This window comes from Rhinolophus sinicus, linkage group LG11 (genome assembly GCF_036562045.2).
Source record: "Rhinolophus sinicus isolate RSC01 linkage group LG11, ASM3656204v1, whole genome shotgun sequence".
Classification (NCBI taxonomy): domain Eukaryota; kingdom Metazoa; phylum Chordata; class Mammalia; order Chiroptera; family Rhinolophidae; genus Rhinolophus; species Rhinolophus sinicus.
In genome coordinates, this window is record NC_133760.1 from 53,156,023 (window position 1) to 53,178,083 (window position 22,061).

General features: G+C 38.0%; 1 protein-coding gene across 17 annotated transcripts in view; it reads left to right on the forward strand.

Moving 5' to 3' along the window:
* Positions 1–22,061, forward strand: part of KMT2C (lysine methyltransferase 2C) — a 222,470-nt gene that overhangs the window by 124,606 nt on the left and 75,803 nt on the right. For 16 of the 17 annotated variants that reach the window (XM_074315065.1, XM_074315070.1, XM_074315069.1 and 13 more), the window contains exons 10-15: positions 2,839–3,008; positions 3,463–3,623; positions 4,423–4,536; positions 7,130–7,839; positions 17,069–17,188; positions 19,412–19,528. In XM_074315065.1, coding sequence (XP_074171166.1) covers positions 2,839–3,008; positions 3,463–3,623; positions 4,423–4,536; positions 7,130–7,839; positions 17,069–17,188; positions 19,412–19,528 — 1,392 coding nt within the window. The remainder of the gene's footprint in view (positions 1–2,838; positions 3,009–3,462; positions 3,624–4,422; positions 4,537–7,129; positions 7,840–17,068; positions 17,189–19,411; positions 19,529–22,061) is intronic. The other variant, XM_074315075.1, reaches the window with a different exon arrangement.

Genomic DNA, 22,061 nt, shown 5'->3' on the forward strand with positions numbered 1-22,061 from the left:
CTTTCCTAGTCTGAAGGTAGCATATATGCTCTTTTGTATGTTGCTTTTATTTCACTTGAAAAATCTGGAAGTCACTTTGTATCAGATCATATCTCCCTCCCTCCCTCTCAGCTGCTAAATTGTGTATTTGTACCATAGTTTATTCAAACAATGTCCTATGCTTAGTTTCCAGAGATTTAAGTTACAAATGATTCTGTAGTCAATAACTTTGTGCATAGGAATTTTTCAATTGTTGAGAGGGACTCTCTAGGATGAATTCCTGCAAGTGAGATGACTGGTCTGTGGGACAAACGCGTATGTTGTTTTGTTGTCAGGTTGCCTCCTGGGGCTTGGGGCAGTTCACATTGCCACCAGCAGTGTCTGAGAGAATGGCTTTCCCTACATCCTTGCCAACAGATTGTCATGGTCAGCTTTTGAAGTTTTACTATTTTATAGTGAAAAATGACATCTCAGTGTCCTCTAATTTTCTTTTCTCTTTTGAGTGAAGTTGGTCAGCTTTCATATGTTTAAGGGTAATTTTGATATTTTTGGGAGTTGCCTGCTTCATGTTACTGAAGATTTTGATTTTTTTTTTACCCCCCCCCCGCCCCCAATTTAAGAGTTCTTTATATATTGGGGATATAAGGCCTTTCTGTGTGTCATATGATGCACGTATTCTCTTCCCATTAGTCATTCCCCCATTTTGACTTTGCTTATGTTATTTTTTTTGCCACACAAAAGTTTATTTTTATGTAGCCAGATTTATTAATCATCTGTTCCTTCTGGAATTTTGAGTTAAAATTATCCTTTCGCTACATTGAGGTTGTAGAAGAGTTCATATTCTAGCTTTTGCATCATTTTATTTTCTCTGGTTCATTTGGAGTTGATTCTTGGGTATATGGTGTCACGTATCTTTTTCCAGTTGACTGTCCAGTTGTCCACAAACCATTCAGTAAAAAGAGATTCTAATTCTACACTGGAGTTTTCGATTTGCTTGGGTTTGTTTGTGGAATTTCTCGTCTGTTCCGTTGATCTGTATTTATGAGCCAGCGCCATGCTGTTTTCATCACAGAGGCTCTGCACTGTCTGGTCCCGTTGGTCCCACCACAGAGTCTTTTCACTGTGCGTTTCCCCAGCTGTTCTTGTGTGTGTGTGTGTGTGTGTGTGTGTGTGTGTGTGTGTGGCCATGTGAACACGCATGTCAGCTTACCTAACTGCATGGAAAACCTCACTGGGATTTTTTTGGGGATAACTTTGAATTTATTCATTGATTTAGGGAAAAATGGCATCTTGATGAGGAGACGCCCAGAGAACAAGGCATGCCCTTGCATTTGTGCACGTCTACTTTAGTGTCTTCCAGGATGTTTGTAATTGCCTTTGTGTAGGTTTCAGACATTTCTTAAGTTCATTCTTAAATATTTTATCTGTTTTGTTGCTGTCATTATGTTTTTTAACTGGTTATTACTTGTGTATGAGCATTCTTTTGACTTTTCATTGCGTATTTTATGTCTTGCTACTTTGTTAAATTCTATTATTGAATTTATGAACAGTTCTGTAGGATTTTTCCAAGTGTACTATCGTGTCATCTACAGATACAGTTTTGTTCTTTTCTCCTTCTTCTGCCTCTGTTCTCATCTGTTTCAATGTTTACATTGCTGCAGAGCCTTGTGAAGTAGGAGTGGAGATAGGAAACATCCTTGCTTTGTTCTTGCCCTCAGTGGGAATGCCTCTAGGCTTCCCCAGTTAAACAAAGTGCTGCCTTTAGAATTGAGGTATGGATGTGTATAGCACATTAAGGAAATACCCATTCATTTTTATTTTTTCAAGTTTTTTTTTAAATTAGTAGTGGGCTTTTGATTCTTTTTCCCAAAGGCCTTTTCTGCATATTTTGAAATTATTTATTCTCAGACCTAAGAATATGTTAAATTTTATTAATAGATTTTCTAATATTTAACCATCCTTGCATTTCTTGTATAAACTCCATTTGGGCGTGGTTTATTGTTTTCCTAATTTGCTATCAGAGTGTATTTGCTAATGTTTTATTCAGGATTTTTGCATCAATATTTTAGTGCATTTGTTTTAAATCTGTGAGACTTGAGCAGATCTACAGTTCATGCTAGTTTCTCTTTTTTAGTCAGCAAATCTTTCATGTCAGCCCAGTAGCTCAGAAGGATAGTTCCATTTGTTGCTATTTTAGTTTGGAAAGTTGGGGTGGGTAATGAGAGCCCCATAATTTGTCATCGTTGTGTCCCGGAACTTAAGGCAGGCTAGCTCACAGGTGCAGAGAGGGTTTTGGCTGGCCTCTGGCAGCCTTGAACTTCATAAACAGCTCTGCCTGATAAGGATACTGCCGTTCTCCACTATGAAAACACCAGAAGCCGTGATTGGATTTTGATGTAGAGTGAGTATTTCAGTCGTTTGGAGTGGGTCATGAATTCTTATTTTTAGTTTCTAAGCTACCCATAAGCGAATGCAAAACCCTAGCAGCACCATCATGCTTTCTGCAGTAGGGGGTTGAGTAGACGTGTTCCACGAGAGCTGCTTCCCGATTCTGGAATATGTTTCTTTTTGGAAGCTTGAATTGCTATATTCTTGGTTTCCTTCCCTCCCTGTTTATGTTTTCTTGGATGTCTCTATCCCATTTACATTTTCCTGGAGGTTTCAGTGCAAATTGAGTGATGTCTTATTAGATGTTCAGAACAAACTTTTTGAAAAGCATATCCCCTAAATTAGTGTCATGAAAATTAAAGCTTAATGTATAATCTACAAATGTTTCGTTGACTTTAAAACAGTTTACACCAGAACTGCAATACAAATGCATAACAAACTGGTTTTGTTTTCATTTTTCTTGGTGTTTAGAATTGCAGAATATGTGTAGAGTGTGGGACACGGTCTAGTTCTCAGTGGCACCACAACTGCCTGGTATGTGACAGTTGTTACCAACAGCAGGATAACTTATGTCCTTTCTGTGGCAAATGCTACCATCCAGAATCGCAGAAAGACATGCTTCATTGTAATATGTGCAAAAGGTAAGAACATAGAGTTAGTTATTCCGTGTAAGTGTTTTGTCAGTTCTTCTGTCTCGTCTTTAGCTCCACCATATATCTTTGAGCTCGAAGCTGTTATTGTCCCAGTAATCCTTTTAGTACTGAGCGATGTTACAGATGGAATTAAATGACATTTTCATGAATCTGAAAGGCATAAGGAAGTGAATGGGCAAAAGATAAGACAAGACCAGAAATGAGCCTTAAGAGGGAAAATTAAAGAAGCAATAGTTTAAAGCTATGTCAGCACTTCTAATGACATCAGAAATGCCGGTTCCTTATTTGGACCTTCACCAGTTGCTAACCCCTGTAACCAACCTCTCTTTTGTCATTCTCAGCCCTTCCTATGTCAGTTTTGCAGCAATTGCTTCTCTTTTCCCCATGTTATTAACTTGACTTTAAATTAGAAACTTTTATTTAAATATATTTATTACTGCAGATGGGTTCATTTAGAATGTGACAAACCAATGGATCATGAACTGGATTCTCAGTTCAAAGAAGAGTATATCTGCATGTATTGTAAACACTTAGCAGCCGAGATGCTGGATCCATTACAGCAAGGTGATGAAGTGGAGATGGCCGTGTCTGAAGTCACTACAGGTAAACTGGAGGGTTTCACCAGTATATTGTCTTAGTAACAACGAAGGACTTTTGTGTATCAGATCCCATCTTATTCTTAATTTCCCAACCTTTAAATGTATCTGTGATCATGGTCATCTCTGAATCTGATGGCTGACATCTACTCTAGTTTCTTCACAACCATTCTCCTGCTGTTTGAATCCCTGACTGGTGTGCTTTACTCCAGTTGTGTTCTTGGAGCCAGCAGTGGAAGTTCCTCAGTGTTTGGCAATATGACCTAGTGTTGCACTTCAAAATCAGGGTTAGTTCACTTCAAACAAGTTTTAGTTTTCTAATGTCCTTCTTAAATGTTAATTGTCACCTCTTGAGCCCACAATTTTGCTCAGGTATTTTTTAATAGTGTACTGTTGGTTACAAACATGCTAGTAAGATTCTTAAATGGTAAAGAAAATAAACCTTCTTACCACACTGTTTTTCATTTTCATCATTACGAATGGCAACTTCTAGAAAAGTCCCTATATTACCGTCTGCAGGGGGTTTAAGAAAGACACATCTTAATCACTAATACATTGATTCCAGATGCCATCATTATACAGTTGTGGAATATAAGAAAATGCCAATTACTTTTTAATTCATTATGCTTTCCGTGTTTTTAAAAATGCAAATGTATATTGAGTTCAGAATAGAAAAATGCAAAGAAGAATTTATGGCCTTTTGGATGATAATTTACTCTCACTATTGCAAAGTAGTAATTGTTGACCTAGTTAGCAAAAACACAAAAACTCATTCTGGGCTAAAGAATAAATACGTTTCTGTTAAGATTATCACGATGAAATGGAAGTGGAAGGACCTGAAGACCGTGTGGTATTTCTGGAGCCATCAGTTAATAAAGATGTCGCTGGTCAGGAGTCTGCCCCTGGAATTGTTCCAGATGGTAAGAATCTTTGTGATAACGGATATATGGATAGTCTGTTTTCTGAAGAAGTTGTGTACGTACAGTGAGTATGTGATTGTTTGCTAAAATGTTAGTACCCTAAATAAAAATTAGCCTAGACATGTATAGGTAGGAAATTGTTTAGGGAGGAGCTTTTAGTAAAATAACCTTAGAAATTAATAGGGGAAAGGGCATGTGTATATTCGTAGTTTGGCTGTAATCTAGATTTAATCATAAATACATGCTTTGTTTAGAGATCAAGTGATTTTCATTGAAAAGCAATATGTTATTTTCTCTAGTTATACTTGTAATTACTAACTAGAGCTATTTGCTGATTATGAGACGTTTCATGCTGAGATAATGAAAAATTTATTTTAGATGGTCTCAGCAGTCCCATTGAGGGTTATTTCAGTTATTTCAATGATGTTTCAATTAAGCTTTTTGCAATATTGATAGTAGCTGAGGATCTCAACTTAAGGAGAGACAAAGTTGGGGAAAAACTACATATTAACTTTAATCGGGGGCTCCTCTGACAGTCTGTAGTATTTTATGTGATACTGTATGTTTTATAGATTCAGTATATACATAAAAAGTCTCAGATTGTTTGAGATTACATTTATAGTTACCAAATCATTAAAAGGTATACTTCAAAAATACGTAAAGTGAAGAAAAATGAGACAAAGCTATCTAGAATAATAAATCTTACAGTGCATAATCAGATCCCTAATTTCATCTTCATACCCATCTTCATATCCTGCTTACTTACTAATCAGTAGCGTGAATGTATTGTGCTTATACTGGAAATTGGCATTTGGCAATAGGATCAAACTCTTACTCCAGTTACTGTTGCGAGAGCAGTTAGAGAAATTGGACTCCTTGCTAGAGATCCCATAAGTGTGTTCTTCACAGCAGTTCAGACCCTCACTGGAGAACAGAAGGGGAGTGATCCGCCAGAAAGGCTTGACACACAGGGCCTGCTCGTTGCTGGTAAGCGACACGTTCTCGCTGTCTGATTGGACAGTTACGGCATGATGCCCTTACGGTTTCTATGCAGGCGGACTCATGGTCTATTGACTTTTCTCGTTAGTTATCCCAAAGAATGGTTTGTTGCTGTATACACATTACACGATACAGTAATGAAATCTCTTAGTTAGGGGATCCTTTTCTTGTAAAGAATTGGCAATGGAATTCTGAAGGAGGTTACATTCTCTAAAAGAGTTGCTAAATCAAATGTCCATTATTTAGGCAATTTAAGATCATTGTATCAGATTAGTAGCTGACCATAATTGAACTCCATGTTTACGTTTTCCCCTTAATACTTCCTGCCTGGCACAGAACAGAAAGAATACACTCGTGGTCTGTGTGTGTATTGCACATGCTCCAGTTAACCAGTGAGACTCCAGGTCATGGGTCTTCTATTAGCACGTGAATTAGTTCATGTAGTACTAGGGTACTTTTTCTCACATGAGTCACTCAAATGAAGGTACTTTTGGTTTTAGACCCGTCAGTGTTCACTCTTCATGTGTGTTTTAATTTTTCTCTTTTAAAAATCTATTTTTATTTTTTTATATTAAGTATTTTTTGAAACATTTCAGTGTTTAAAAATATTTAGTACAATCAGATGAGTTATTTGATGTTTTTTCTTTATCCTTGACTGGACTTTCTCAATAAAGTAGGAACGAGAAGCAAGATTTTGATACCAGAATGTAGGTAAATTTCTCCCTGTGGTGAATAGTAAATGGGGAACCTAGTGTTTCTGTTACTATAACTTAGAAATTGCCTTGATGGTATTTGAAATAAGTGCTTTTTATCTTCAGTGTTCTTACGTTATAGAGCCTTAGGGCTCATGTCAATTGGAGCTCGAACTTGACTCTTCAGTAAGTTTGGGTTAAAGGTCTCACACACTAGTACCCGGATTTAAAATTTACTAGTCAGTGTGACTGTGGATATTTCTGGTATCTAATTATGTTTATTGACTTGCTAAGATTAGTCTCTCTGACTATAGATGATGAGGAAGAGAAGGATTATATTCCAAAAATGTATTGAGTATGTTATGTTAGCAGGTACAGCTAAATAAAATAAGTCTTTTCTGTCTGTGGTCATTACTCATTGGAGTCTACAGAGCTTTGTTGCTTTACACCGGGGGTGTCTGCTGTGCAACAGATCTTTGTAGTGTAGATTAGTCTCTACTTTTTAATTTGGATACCTCACGTAACATCACTGAGCCTCATTTTCCTAGCTGTCCAGTGAGTATAACTTCGTCTACAAAATTTTAAAGACCTTTGTAAGTGCTCAAATTGTAAGCCATATAATAGAATTACATTATAAATTAATTCTATTTTAAATTCTTACCAGAAAGCACCTTAAACTCTAGGGATCTTATTTAGGTGATGTTTTTTGTGGGTTTTAAATCAAGTTTAACCAAAAGTTAGGTTTTGGGAACCCCCCTGGTCCAACCCTCCTTTTGGCCCAAGCCTGTTATTTTTAAATACAAAGCTGCAGACATAAGATAGTCGTGTCTTACATCTACTCATAGTTAGAAATTTAAAAATTCATATGTAAATTAACATGACAAATATTCCAAATTTTGTAGAATCATCCCAAGATAAAATGAATGCTGAACTGGAAAATCAGATTTCTCCTGCAGTTGGTAATGAAAAAATGGAAATGTCATCTAAAGTGACGCATATTTGTGACGAAGATCAAAATGAAAGAAAAATGGAAGTGACGGAAAACGTTGAAGTCCTTGCACACCAGGTCACTGTGCAAGAGGAATTGCAGTTGTTCGAGGAACCGAAAATGGTGGCATGCACAGAAGAATCAAGGCCTCCAAAAGCAATTGAATCTGTCACTGTTTCACCAGAAACCTTAGTGTCCCCGTGTGAGGAAAGCCCTTCTTTGTGTCCTAAAGAACAGTTGGCTCCAGAAAGGGTACAAGAAGCAATGGAACAAAAAGAAAATTCTGAAGCGTCCTCTGCTTTTATGGACTTTGCAATGACTCCTGTAGTTGAGAGTTGTGTGAAGGATAGTTTATGCCAGGACGGTTCTATGAAATTAGCACCTGAGCTGGAGCCCTCGCTGTCATCAGCAGGAGACAGAGGCAGGGCCCGCACGTCTTCCCCGCCACCACTTCCTTCTCACTTGCCTTCCCATGACCTGTCGCACAGTTACCCCTCAGCTCTCAGCGCTGCTGTTGGACACTCCATGCCAACAACATACATCCCAGTCACTCCAAAAATTGGCATGGGCAAGCCAGCTATCACCAAAAGGAAATTTTCTCCTGGGAGACCGCGGTCTAAACAGGTAGGGTGATTTTAATGATGTTGACAAAAGCTGTTGGAGCAATTATGTAAAATAAGAAGGTGTATGTGTAGCTTTGGTTCGGAGAGTAATTTTTTTCTATCTTCACTTAGAACTTTGGTGCGTTGTTGACGTACGTGTTTTGGCCATTTTAAAAACGCTGTTAATGAAGACTAATTTATTAAACTTTGAAGTGATATTTGGAATTTCAGCTTAGTTGGAACATAAAAGTGTAACCTATTTGATTATAGTTTCTAATAGAAAACACTTTAATTTTTTTCTTCTTTTTTTTAGTTCCATGCCAGAGTAACAATAGAGCCATAAAAAAAAAAAAGTAAACTTTTCAGTATATTGCAACTAACATTTATTTTTCCCCTCTAATGTTTGCTTATTGATGTTATTCATTGCATATATTTTTAACTGCCTAAGTATCAAAATGCTAAGTATTTTGTGGGATTTTTTCAAGTCAGGACTTATTTCAGTGGTTTCATGCAGAAATCTTATAATTGTGTTGTTGGTCTTTTGCAAATGAAGGAAGCAGCTCCCCTGATTGTTCTAAGTGATGTGCACTTCACCCTTTAAGGTTCAGTTCTTTCTAAGTGGGATTTACCTGAAACTACAAGACAAAGTGAAGACAGTGTAGCTAAGATTTTATTTATTCTACAAAATGCCTTCTTTCTGAAGTTTTTATAAAATGGCCAGATATCAAGCAGTGCAGAAGTGTTTTATCACCATAGTAATTTGGAATTTCAAGTCTCATGATTTAAATTAAAAGTTTGACTTATAGTAATAATACCTTGATCTTTTAATTTTGGAATTGTAAGACCAGTAGAAAAATCAAATCAAATTTTATTTCAATAAGAGAATTAGTCTCCTTTAAATAAAATCCAGATATATTTTTAAAGTCAGCAAGTTAGTTATACCAAGGGGGATTTTTCTTAAATCAGTTCTCCTTCTCAGTCATTTCTTTTTTTGAATAGTTATATAATAATTATGTAGTTTTGGCTCTGAAAAGACTTGAGCAGTGGAAATTTGAGTCTCAAATTTAATTTTGGTTCAGATATTTACATTCTTTAAAGATATTGCATCTTAAATATTCCTGTTAAATTCAATTCTATTTCTTCTTCTTAAGAGACTTCGGCTCCAACTGAGAAACCATTACGATTATTTTGCTAGACTTACACTCCAAAATAGAGTGTGTGTGTGTGTGTATTTATTTTCCAGGTTCATCGACATTTTATACGAGCCATGTCCTAATAGTAGTTGCTATTGCTTCTCCCATGTTCTCTTCCATTTTTCGATTCTCTTATTGTTCTGCCTTCTAGTTAGCTGCCATTGTCTCATTGCTATACTTCATAATTGGCTGCTAATCTCGTAAGCCTTTTGCAGCCCGTGTTTCTCCTCCCATTAGCTTGGTTTTGGCTGTGCAGCCAGCAGCCTTCACTTGGTGGTTCATAGCTTGCTAATACACTCCCATTCTTGTGGAGAGTGTGCGTTGGATAGAACAAGGTAACTCGTTTTGTAATCATTGCTGAGGTACTAGGCTTGTAACTCCCAGGGACCATTCTGTACATAAACAGGAGTGTGTGTATCTTTTTATTGGAAACCCTGAAGTCCGTTATTCTATTACATGTATTTATTTGATGTCAGGCATTCCTGTTTTGTAGTTTTGGTTTTATTGAGTGTTTATTTTGCATATTCTTGGCAGTGAGGACTGGCTATAAAATGAGATGGACTTTCATGGCAGTGATTGTGATATAAGCAAGAGGTTTTGGTTTCCATCTGTTGTTTGACTGTCAATACCACATTGCCGTATTGTGTTGTATATCCTCAGTCCTGAGGTCTGTTCAGTGTGGTGACCACCATCCTAATCAAGGAGCTGTGCGTTTCATCGATTCATTCTGTTTCATAGTGCTCAAACTTTTCTAATGTTACATGAGCTTTCCCAAGAATTCCTTTAGAAATTAAATGCATAATTAGAAGCAAACAGAATCCGAAAGCTTTAAAATTGCATGTGACAGCTAGTGATTGTATGCCTATTATCAGATGTTTTCTGGAGATGTGAATTAGCCATTAGCTGGGTGAGCCCGTGTTGTCCAATAGAAATACAATGCACGCCTTATATAGCTAATTAAAAATTAGCTGGTAGTCCCACTTGAAAAATAAAAGAAGCTGGTGAGGTAAATTTTAATGTTTTATTTAACCCAATCTATTAAAATATTTTAGCATTTAATCTATATAAAATTCTCAGTGAGATACTTTCCACTCACTTTTTCATGCTCTGTGTTCTCGATCTGGTTTGAGACTAACGACATTAGCAGTGCTTAGTGTTGTGAATAGTGGCGACCCTAATGAACAGTACAAGCAAAGCCTTTTGAAAAATATGAAAACTTTAGTTCCAGAATTACTGATGAAATGACAAGAAATGCCAAATAAATTTAAGATTGATAAATTAAGAACATTGCTTGTGGCTTCACTATTTTTAAGGATTGAAGTAAAAACTACTCTTGTTCCTCCAATTGCTCATGGGACACATTTTAAAATAGGTAAGAAAGCCATTTGTTGTGGCTACAAATCGCTCCATGCATTTTCAACATACATTATCAACATACAAGCCGTATATATACACACTCGTGTATACTCATATGCTCACATATATACATACCTACACACGAGTGTGTGTGTAGTGAGTGATACTGGGGTGTGGATAGATGTGTCACTCTTCTGAATCTGAGATATCAGAATCCAGAAATGGAATCTATATCAGATACTGGAAGTACATTATCAAATTGGAAATCATATAGGGTTACTTTCCCTTTGGAAGAGGTGCGTAATTAAAGATTAGTCTTTTATAGTGTGCGTTTTCTATGGAAGATTTTAGGTGTCATTCAGTGAGAAATGCGCTATTTTCTTCCTGAGATGTTTCAAATATGTCTTTAATGTACACTTCAAACCCTTACTAACTCCAGGAGTGGTAACTTAAGTTTCTCTGATGGTTACTGATAACAAAAGATCCCTCCCAATTGTTTGTATCCCTTCTCATTTCAGACACAGGATTTCACAGAGATAAGGAGGAAAAATTTAGACATGATAGGGAGGTAGTAGGAGAAGGAAATTGGTGGCAGCAGTGACAGGCAGCACGTTGGACGTGGTTTTATACCAGTTGTCCCAGTGAACCAGTCGATCTTTTTTCTCTCAGTCTTTATTGCAGTTACGCACTTACATATATTTCAGTATTTCATTTCTTGGTGTTTTGATAGGTATATCCACATTGGACCTTGGGTTTAAGAAAGTGGTTATAGACCTTACAGCGTGTTAGCACCATCTGGGGAGCTTTGGAAACATACCAGTGCAGGGGCCCCACCCTAGAGCAGTAGGAACACAGACTGCAGGTCGCCCTGCCCCTTAACCCTAGAGTAAAACGCTGAGTTAGAGAAATGTGTGGTCATTGTTCTATTGTTTTTATGTACTGACGTAATGGTACAAGAAATGCTCTTAAAAAGTGGTGGGAAATAGGATAAAAAGTTACTTCATTATATCAAGTCCTGTGTTTTTCTGTTTCTCTTATCTCACAGTTATATTTATGCATTCTAATTTGGAAATTCTGAGATAATATTTAACGTAACCACACAACTATAGACATTCATGCACTAATTGCTTTCATGATGATACTGAGTTTTTATTAAATCTGTGAAGAATGTTTTCTTGAAAGACTCTTAAATATTTCAAGAAAATTTCATTTAACTAGTCTTAACTGTATTTTGGTAACTTGCAAGTTCTAAGAATTTTTTCTTCATTTTTGATTTTACCTTTCCACCATTTTTCTTGCTAACATCATATATGTGGAAGGCTTAGGAATTTCTGTAAGTTCTAAGACTGATGTCTGTTGAGACTTTCTTACAGAGAAGATGAAATTTCTTGTATATAGCAGGTTTCCAAAGATAGTACTTCATTAGGTTGTAACTACTTTCCCATTACACTGTGAACTGGATTTCTTGTTTTTCATTACTTGAAGTAATTTTATCATGAACCGTAGAATTTTATAACATACTTGTGTACTGCAGTAGCATTTTAAATGAAGTGTTTCAAATTAACAAATCAGTTTCATAATATATTACTGTGAGAGAAAAATAAGTCTCCAGAGTGGTGAGCCGTAGAGGACTGTAGTTTTGTTAACATGACAGTTCATCACAAGTAAGTGGTTTCAATTCTTATTAAGTTATTTCATACCAAGCTTTTAATTAAAATAAATTTGAATTTTGTTGAAACATTGCTTTATATAGTGCATACATAATGATAGTCATTAAAGGAAGAGAAATTACCCTGGGTATTTTTAATTGTCCATTCTGGGGTATCTATAAGGTAAACCCTACATTTGTGATACTTTGTCTTAGAATCTAGTAAGCTTTCATTAGAAAATAGACATACATTCTGTATTCTTAATGGGGCATAAAAGATAAAGTATAGATGCCAAAGGTTCTTTTCCACAGCTATTCTAGTCTAAATCCTGTGCTGTCTTTTTAGAAGTATTTTGCATTGTTTATATCTGTTTTTACTATAAGATTGATTGATATGGTCAGTGTGAACATTTCTGTGGTGTGATCGCTTCGATTCAAGCCCTTATTAGCCTTCCATTACTGTCTGTGGCACTAAGCAAGTCCCCGTGGACGATCTGGTTTCTCCACCTGTGACGCTACATCATGACGGTGGTTGGTACCACTGGCTGCTGACACACATAGGAAGCACCAGGCACACGGCAAATGGTAGCGCTGCCCTGCTTTCTTTCTTGAATTGCAGATTCATGCAGGTATTATTCTGTGAGAATGGAGGAGGACACAATGGTCATGTAGGAAATGGAGGTTTGGAGTGGTGGTCCTAAAACCAGTCAGGCTGACTGACTGACTGTTTGTACTGAATGTGCAAATGACAGGAACTGGTGGCCTGCTCACCGTGAACACAGCAGGTAGTAGGTTCCTAAGTCCAAAGCCACATAATGGTCGCACACATTTTAGACCTTAACAGCCTGTTACAGACCAGAGAAAGTGAGAGCAAACAGTCAACCTGGCCTGCAGCCTTCGGCATGTTTTCTAGGAGAAATGAAGGCTCAACCCTTCTTAAAGTGTGACTTGCAGACCAGGAATATCAGCATTACCTGGGAGTTTGTTAGGGAGACACTCAGGCCACACCTTAATTTGTGTGAAAATGTGTATCTTAAGAAGATCCCCGTGCAGGCGAACAGATCCACTGCTGTAAACCACTGAGAATCAAAAGTGTAGTTTTAAGCCTAAAATAGGCCTCCTCTTTGGGGTGTCAGGCAACAGGCAGATTAAAAAGCATCGGACTTTCCTCTTGTGCCTGTCATGATATTTCTGAAACCATTACCAAAACCATTTTTTAGCACCAGCCAAATCCTCATTCTATTTCTATGCTTTCATAGTATCTTATCAAATCACTATCAGAACTAAATTTCTTATTTCAGTTTGATGCTGAACTCAGTTTTGTGTATGCGACTTACGTGAGAAGAATCTGTAAGTCAGAAAGAATGCGTTTGCTGCGGTAGCTGTAATGTACATGAGTGACTGCACCCAAAGACAATTTATAAACGCTTGCTTTCTGTTTCTTACTAGTTCTCTTTTCTGCTCTTTGTCGGTTTCACATTCTCTAAACCAGACTCATCCTTTTATTGCAACCTTGGTTCCAGATGGTGTGTTGGGAGAGGGTGACCCCTAGGGCGACTTAGGTGTGACGTCTGCTCAGGAGACACCAAACCCTCTCTGGCCCCTCCTGCAGCGCACTCAGTCGATTAGGACGCTCTTGGGCTCTAATCGTGACATGAGTCGTATTTGACCGCCAGCAACGGAATTAGACTTCGAATAGAAAATTGCCCCTAACAGCCGACCCTCCCCACCTGCCGTCACTGTTCCCGTCTCCCTGTCCCACCTGCCTTGTAATAGCTGCGTCATTTACTATGTTGATATATTTACCTGAGCAATGGGCTTCAAAGCAGAAAGAAGATTAATACCGATTTTAAACAGTTTTGGGGTTCAATAATTATTGTTGGAATCTAATGCAGTCTCTGCCAAGTAGTATGTTTTTAGTTTCTAGAGGATTTGAAAACAAGTTGGTTCTGTCTAGCTTTCTTTACAACTTAGTCTCCTGATGTCTACATTTTGAACCCTTTTGCTTTTAATTCGGTTGGTAGATAGTATGTTAAGAGCATCAGATAGATTGGTAGGTTTTAATAGGTGAGGAAATCCAAGATTTTAGGCTGTCATTGGTGGGTGAATCAGCGTGTTTCGTGTCACACTACAGTGTGTATTGATGCGTTTATGCACACATATATGCAAAAGTAGTAAGTGCTCTGTCGGAAAAAACAGACGTTCGCTAAATGCTAAGCAGTGCTGAACAGCCGTGAACAGAAGAAGCATGGCCTTCTCACCAAGCCTGTACCCAGTGGCAACAGATGCGAGTGGAGGAAGCGGAGTTTCATGCAGCACTGGTGTAAGCCGTGCTGCCACAGATGGGGGCAGGGGCACCACCTTCCTGAATGGTCTGTACGTTCCTTCTCATCAACGCTGAGATCTGAAGGGTAATTTATAACTCAAGTTTTAGTTCTAAGGTCTAAAGAATATATTAGGTAATTTCTTTGTAAAAATATGGAAAGCAAAGGATATCATAATTTTTCTTCAATTCCTATAAAATTGCACACAATCCATCTTCCAATGTCTTATGATAATATACTTATTAAAATTCATAATGTAATTACCCAAGCTTTTATTATATAAGTTCTTTATAGTAGTTGAGTGATTTTTCTAATTATCCCTGAGATGACATCCAAACATTCTTGATCTATAGAACCTTCATTTTGTTCATCTATATTTTATGAAGTATGAATGCGTTTTAAAATGAGATACACTTTTGGCATCAAAGCTAACTTTTAAATTAGGAGGAATGACACGTTGTCTTAGAGTGTGACTTCTTATGGTGTGTTATAATCACTGTCTACTGACATAACAGTGAACGATCCACCAAAAGGAACTGAAGATGCACGATAGCCAAATACCCCCAGAGAAAAACCAGTGGAGATGCCGAGAACTTAATTTAGGCATCTCTTGCCCCCACTCCTACCACTAAATAATTACAGACAATAAGACATAACCCCACATTGTGATCACTGAGAAGATGCAAAAGGTGTGACAAAGGAGATGACGAGGTGGTTCCCTCGGAGCGAGCGCTGAGGAAAGGTTAGTACTTAAGGCCGTGCGTACCTGAAGAATTGGAAGAGGCAGCCATTGGGCCGGTGGCCTGTTCTGAGTCAGCGGGGCTCGTGTGGCAGAGCTGGGCATGCTCGGGAGAGAGGGGCCCCCTGCAAGCTGAGGCTGGGGAGCTGCAATGGGCAGGCAGGCTGCGTATGGTACGTGCACCTGTACGTGCACTGAGAACGGGGGACGGTTGCAAACAGGTCATGACCTGCTTGATCAGACTGACAGTTTTGAAAAGTTCCTCTGGACTTAAGGAGTGGCGGGAAGAGGATTGAAGAAGCAGGCGAGAGCGATGAGGGAAAAGACCAGATCAAATGACTCCCAGTCCATTTCCAAAGACGGGGAAGATTAGGAAATGGGACTGGGTAAGGGAGAGATTCTAGGCACGGGGAACCCCAGAGGTTTTGTGTGGCAGAATGGAAACGCCAGGAAGGAAGTGGAAAAGTTACTAACTTGCAGCTCTCAGAGCAGGTGCTTTCGGGAGACTGAGAAGGTGTGTACAGCCCCCCCCAGAGATGAGACTGTAGAGAGGCCTCTGAGGTCCCCGTGGGGGGAGAATTGCCTGAGAGACTGAGACGGTCAGCACAGGAGGGCAGGGAACCGGCACAGGCATTAGATGCTGAGGGTGTGAGTGAAATGAGAATAGAGAGATGAATTTCGGCAGCACAGAGGTTACTGAAGACCCTGGATGCGAGGCATAGATGCGAGTGGGTCTGAGGGTGGGAAAGTGAGGTAGTACTTCTCCTGTCAGGTGAAATCTGCACAGCCCCTGGCTAAGCTTGAGAGTTGGTAGGTAGGTTAATTACAAGTTCAGCCAGTCTCTCCCTTGTGTGGCTCCCCCAAGCACTGCCATTCCATTAACTGTCTGCTTGACAAAGGGTAGCCATGCTCTTCTTTTTTGGTTGGTATTTAAATTCCCGCTGGTATTTTTATGTGGTTAATAGGCTACCACATGTTAATCTGACAGGATTCTAGAAACCTGGTAAGTACTGTGTTTCTTAAGTTTTGGTCATTTAATTGGTAAAATTTGTAACATGCCTTGTCAAACAACCTAATTCAAAATAGGTTCTTTATTGATTTGACATTTGTTTTGTGTTTTCCTTTAAAATGTTATCTTTGCGGAATAAACATTTTTCTTTATGCTGCTTATCAGCTTAGTTCAGGTTGTTACTGAATGTGGTTGTTTGGAAGGTAAACTGTCTTAGTTTTCGTTTAACTATTTTTATAAGATACTATTTCTTGCATAATCAGGTACTTGAGGCATTTTAATTTGTAAATTTAGGACAATTTGCTTTAACATTTTACTTTTCAAATTAGTCCCTTGGATGTAATCTAAGTATAATAGTTCCCTAAATAAAAATAAAAAGCCAAAACCCGCAACTACTGGTCACTCAAGGAAGAGTGATGAAGTGCTAAGATTATAATGGTATTTGCATCTTAAGGTTACAAACTAACTTTCCACAATTTAAAGTGAATGTGTTTGTTTATTGCTCGCGTTTCTGATTGCTTGTCTTTGCCTGCTGGTTTGTTTGTTAAAAGCAATAGGTGTGTGTAACATTCTTTAAGGTTATCTTTTTCTCCTTTCCGGTGGAGTGATCCTTGTTGGAAGAGAGTAATTCCCATATAGTTTCTTACAGTGTTAATTCCAGGAGTTTGATTGACTTTTATTTATATTTGGTGCTGTAGTTGCAGTTCCTAAGTCAGTGTTGATGTCATATAAGCCTTCATTTTTAATGTTTCATTGTACCAATGTTTCAACCAGAAGAAAAGATTTAATGTAAATAATAGCTGCAAACATTTACGTGTAAAGTCACTGTGAGTGCTAAGCTTGTTGCCCTCCCTTGAAGCAATTTGCCCTAAACTTCCACACGTCTGCATTTGGTTTTGCTGTTGGGAACTCCTTAGTTGCTGGCTTGACCTTTTGCGTTGCTGAGTTTCATTCATCTGTTTTCTCACCTGCCATATCCTAGGGGGCTTGGAGCACCCATAATACCGTGAGCCCACCTTCCTGGTCCCCAGACATTTCAGAAGGTCGGGAAATTTTTAAACCCAGGCAGCTTCCTGGCAGTGGCCTTTGGAGCATCAAAGTGGTAAATAAAATTGCATTTACATTCATGTATCATTTCTTTCTGGTTGGTTTTATCTGAGTAGAAGTTAAGATTGAACCTTTCTTTGCTAAGTGGTTTAGCTTCCAGAGCCACGTTTCTAATCTCAAGATGTTAATGTGAAGAAACAACATGCTTGCACTTAAAAATCTGGATTAGGAGGAAATCAGATTGCAATTTCACATGACTGATTTTAAGTGTCATTTTTTTTTTAATACCTCTTTTAATGGTTTCTTCCTTTTATGTTGTAATTTTCAGTATGGGGGGAATCCTTGTCACATAGGCTGTAAAGTAATTAAGGACTCGGTTATTCACAATACCATAAAATTTTGTTGCTTAGAAAAGAATAAACGAAAAACTTCATTAACCTATTAATGCATTAACGTGTTAATGGAGAAGAAATATGAGAATTGCAGCAGATTTCATTCTGTGTTAACATCAGAATTACAGGACCTCTTTTCTATGTCACTGTGTGACTGCTAGTCCTTAAAGGAAGTTAAGTGGTCTGATACCGTTTGAAATCATCTGAAAAGTTAAAATATTTTACTGACTAGAGAACATAATTTTTCTTCATCTACTACATTTAATACAATTCTGGAATAAGGCTGTGTAATTTAGATTATTCAGAGATTTCAAAGGCATTCTAGATTCCACTTAGTTTTCTGTCACCATTGGAAGCACTATTTTTTCAGTTTACTCTGATATTATGCAAGGTGTTAAAAGTATAAATATTGGTTTTAAGAGTATAAAAGATGACTTGTTTGACAATTATCAAGCAAATAGATTTTCACTTATTCTTACCTGTTTCATTGGATGTTGAAGAAAAATAAATTGTAAGATTACTATAGTCTTGATTTAATCTCAGATTTATAAAAAACCCTTTATACCGATTAACAAAACAACAAGAAGCAATCAACTTCATCCCGACCCTGCCCATCCTTGTTCAGAGAAGCTCGAGAGATCTAGAGGAGAGGCAGTTTGAAAATTGGAAATTGGCTTTATTTGTTAAAACTGAAGGGCGAAGAAGATTCTCTCTTCCCTTTGTTTATGTGCATTTATGCTCAAAATAATCATAAGTTATTGACTTGGAAACCATTCTGCTGATAGGTGATGAGTTCAGCATGTCAAACTATGGTTGGGGACCTCAGCTGAACAAGGGGCATACTGTTTAACTTGCTAGGCAAAAATATCGAAGGATTTTCCTGAGTACTCTAATAATTTTAAATACACAAGCGTGTGTAAATGCCGGGTTTTTGGAGGCAGTAACAAGTCTGACTATAAACAAGAAAAATAACAACAAATAATCATAGTACTTACTGTGAAAATATTAGGGTAAAATTTAACATGTTTTCCCATAGAATTTTTTCTTGTGTTGGATAAATATTCAGATAAATTGTTTCCATTTCAAGTAATTATAATCTAGATGATTTAAAGCAAGCTTTGTCCCCTTGCATCAGTTCTCCTGTCCTGACATAAACTGTCCTCTAAACACTGTAGTAGAATGAGGCCCCATGTTCAGCTCACAGACGACCACTGAACAGCAAAGGAAATGGACCGTTTTAATGGCGGGAAAGATGCTGTTGTCTTCTAGTGAAACCCAGTTTTCATGTAGTGGAGTAGGACAGAAGAGGGGTTACTAGAGCCAGCCGTGCTGGCTCCGTGACTTCGGACAAGTTACTTAACACTTTTGTCATTCAGTGCACTGATCTCTAAAATGGGGTAATAAAAGGGGACTGACCTTCTGAGACTGTTGAGAGTGAACAGTACTGAGAGCAGTCTGTTAGTTGTCACTGTGCCGACTGAGACGTGGCCGCGGGAGACCTCCCTTGTACTCCATGCTGAACACAAGTGGCTGCACAGGGAGATACCTGCATGGGCCGCGGCCGTTGTCGCCACCTGGGCTGTGTGATGAGGAAACGGGCAGTAAAGCCAAGGTTTGCTGCTGCCGAGTGTTTACAGTGACAGACCCAAAGCTTGAGGCTCAGGTTACAGGGATGTCATGTTTATATAGAGTATATATTTAAGTTGCAGAATACATCTTGAACGATAGAAGTAATAATCCAGGTCTCTTAATATTTATCATCTGATCAGAATAAAGGCGAGAAGCAACTATTTGTTTACATTTAATAAGCTGTTTCACCTCACATTTGGATGTTGAAATTCCCTGGGTCTTGCGCAGATTGCTGACTTTCCTTCTCTGTCGTGCAGGGCCGTGGGTCGGGATTTCCGGGAAAGCGGAGGCCTCGTGGTGCAGGCCTGTCGGGACGTGGTGGCAGAGGCAGGTCAAGACTGAAAAGTGGCATCGGGGCAGTTGTGTTACCTGGGGTAAGGCTTCCTTCCTTCCCGTTCTGGGATCCTTAACCTGTGGGCTGCTGGTGATTCTCTCCGTGGGAGCAAATCACGGAGATCCTAAGGGTCACACAGATAGGCTGCCAGTTTTACCTTATTTTACTATGTCTCTACTTTGCTTTTTTTCTTTTTAAACTTCTTTTAAACCTGCCCTCTTACCCTTTTTCTCTCTTGTCGCCTTCCTCTGTCAGTGACCTTTCTGTGCCAACCCTTCCCAAAAGTCCAAACGCAATACATATTTTTCCATTAAAAAAAAAGAGCAAACTCCTGTTGCATTTTTGTTTCTTTGAAAAAAATTATGCCGACATTTTTAGTTTTTGCTTATCGTTGCTCTCAGTGTTATAATATGGCTTACACAAAACTACAAATGTTGCAGGTTGGTTATGGACTCTAAAATGTTGAGGGTTGTAGGACTGTCTTTGACATGTTGTCATGTAAGATTGATAAATATTGGCTCATTGACACATTAGGAGGCTTTCTTTAAATGTGTATCGAAAAACTATATTTGGCACGGAATGGCAGATATTTCCTATAATACCTGTTTTACCAAAATCCTGTTTTTCAAATTCTAATTGTCATTTTAAGTTCAGAAGGCAGGTGGAATTGTTTAATTTTGCTACTAAAGGAGTAAGGAAACTTGGATTACGGTCCTTTTTTAAAAAAGCAACTTCCTTCCCCAAATGAACAGGCTTATTGAGGTAAATTGACATAAAGTACAAATGTTTGCAGTGTACAGTTCTGAGCTGACGCATGTGCACACCTGTGAGAACCATACCACAATCAGTGCCGTGGACATGTCACCCCAAAGTGTCTTCATGCCCCTCTGAAAGGCCTCTGCCTTGCCCTCTGCCAGCAGTCCTCACCCCTGGCAGGACCCGTCTGTCGATTAGTTTACATTTTCCAGAGTTTATATGAGTGAAGTGTACTCTTCTTGGTCTAATTTATTTCACTCAGCATAATTATTTTGAGATTAATCTATGCTCCTGCATGTATTAATAATTCATTCTTTTTTGTCGCTGAAGAGTATTTCATATCATGGATGTGTGTCTGTTCACCTATTAAAGGACACTGCTGCTTTCATTTTTTGGCTGTTAGAAAGGACGCCGCCGTGAACCTTCACCCTGTTTCCCTGAAAATAAGAACTAGCCAGACAATCAGCTCTGATGCGTCTTTTGGAACAAAGATTAGGATAAAACCCGGTATTCTATTTATATCATATCATATATCATCTCATACCTGGTCTTATAGTAAAATAATAACGGGTCTTATATTAATTTTTTTCTCCAAAAGACTCATTAGAGCTGATTGTCCGGCTAGGTCTTATTTTCGGGGAAACACGGTATGTTTAAGTCCATCTATGGGCATATGCTTTCTTTTCACATGTGTAAATATCTGGGAGTGGAATGCCTGCATATATGTTATGTGTATGCTTAGTTTTTAAGAAAAGGCTGTTTTTCAAGTTGGGTGAGACAGTTTATATTCACAAGAGTGTTTGAGATACCCATGTTTTCCACATACTCACCTGTACTCCGTGTGGTCAGTCTTAATTTTAGCCATTGTAGCAGGTATGTTAATAGTATCTCATTTGCATTTCTCTAAATGACTAACGTTGATTAGCTTTTTACGTGCTTATTTGCTGTCTGTATATCTTGTTTGCTAAAGTCACTCTACAAATCTCTAGTACATTTTAAAAAACTGAGTAGTTTTAACTTCCTGATTTGAGATTTCTTTATGTATTCCCGACAAAAGTTCTTTATCATATGTTTTATTTGCAAATGTTTTTTTGCATTTTTAGGTTTGTCTTTTCATTTTCTAAACTGTGTCTTTCAAAGACCAGATGCTTTAATTTTGATGAAGTCCAATTTATACATTTTTTCTTCTATGGATTGTGCTTTTCTCAGTGTCTGAGAAATATTTGCATACCCCAAGGTTACAAACATATTCTGTGTTTTCTTGTAGAAGTTTTATGGTGTTAGGTTTTACATTTAGATCTATGATCCAATGAATTAATTTTATGTATGGTAGGAATATGGATCAAAGTTCATTTTCGTGTATTGAATACTATTGTTTTAGCACCATTTCTCTGAGTTACCCCTGTATCATTCTTGAAAAATAGTTCTCTGTATGTTTGTGGATCTAATTTTGCTATACCATTGATCCAGTTCTTTGTATTAGGCCAATATGGTGCCATCTTGATTACTTCTAATTTATAACTACTCTTGAAATCAGACACTGTGAGTCTTCTAATTTTCTACTTTTTCAAAGATGTTTTAGCTACCCTAAATTCTTCTTATTTCTATATGAATTTTAGAATTAGCTTGTCACTTTTTACAAATAGGCCTGTTAGGATCTTGATGGGGTTTGCATTCAAACTATAGATCCAGTTGGGGGAAATTGGCATTTTAACCATATTGAGTCTTTCCACTTATGAACATTGTATCTCTATCTCTGCTTCTTTAGGTCTTTAATTTCATTCAGTGATGTTCTTTAGGTTTCATCATACAGGCCT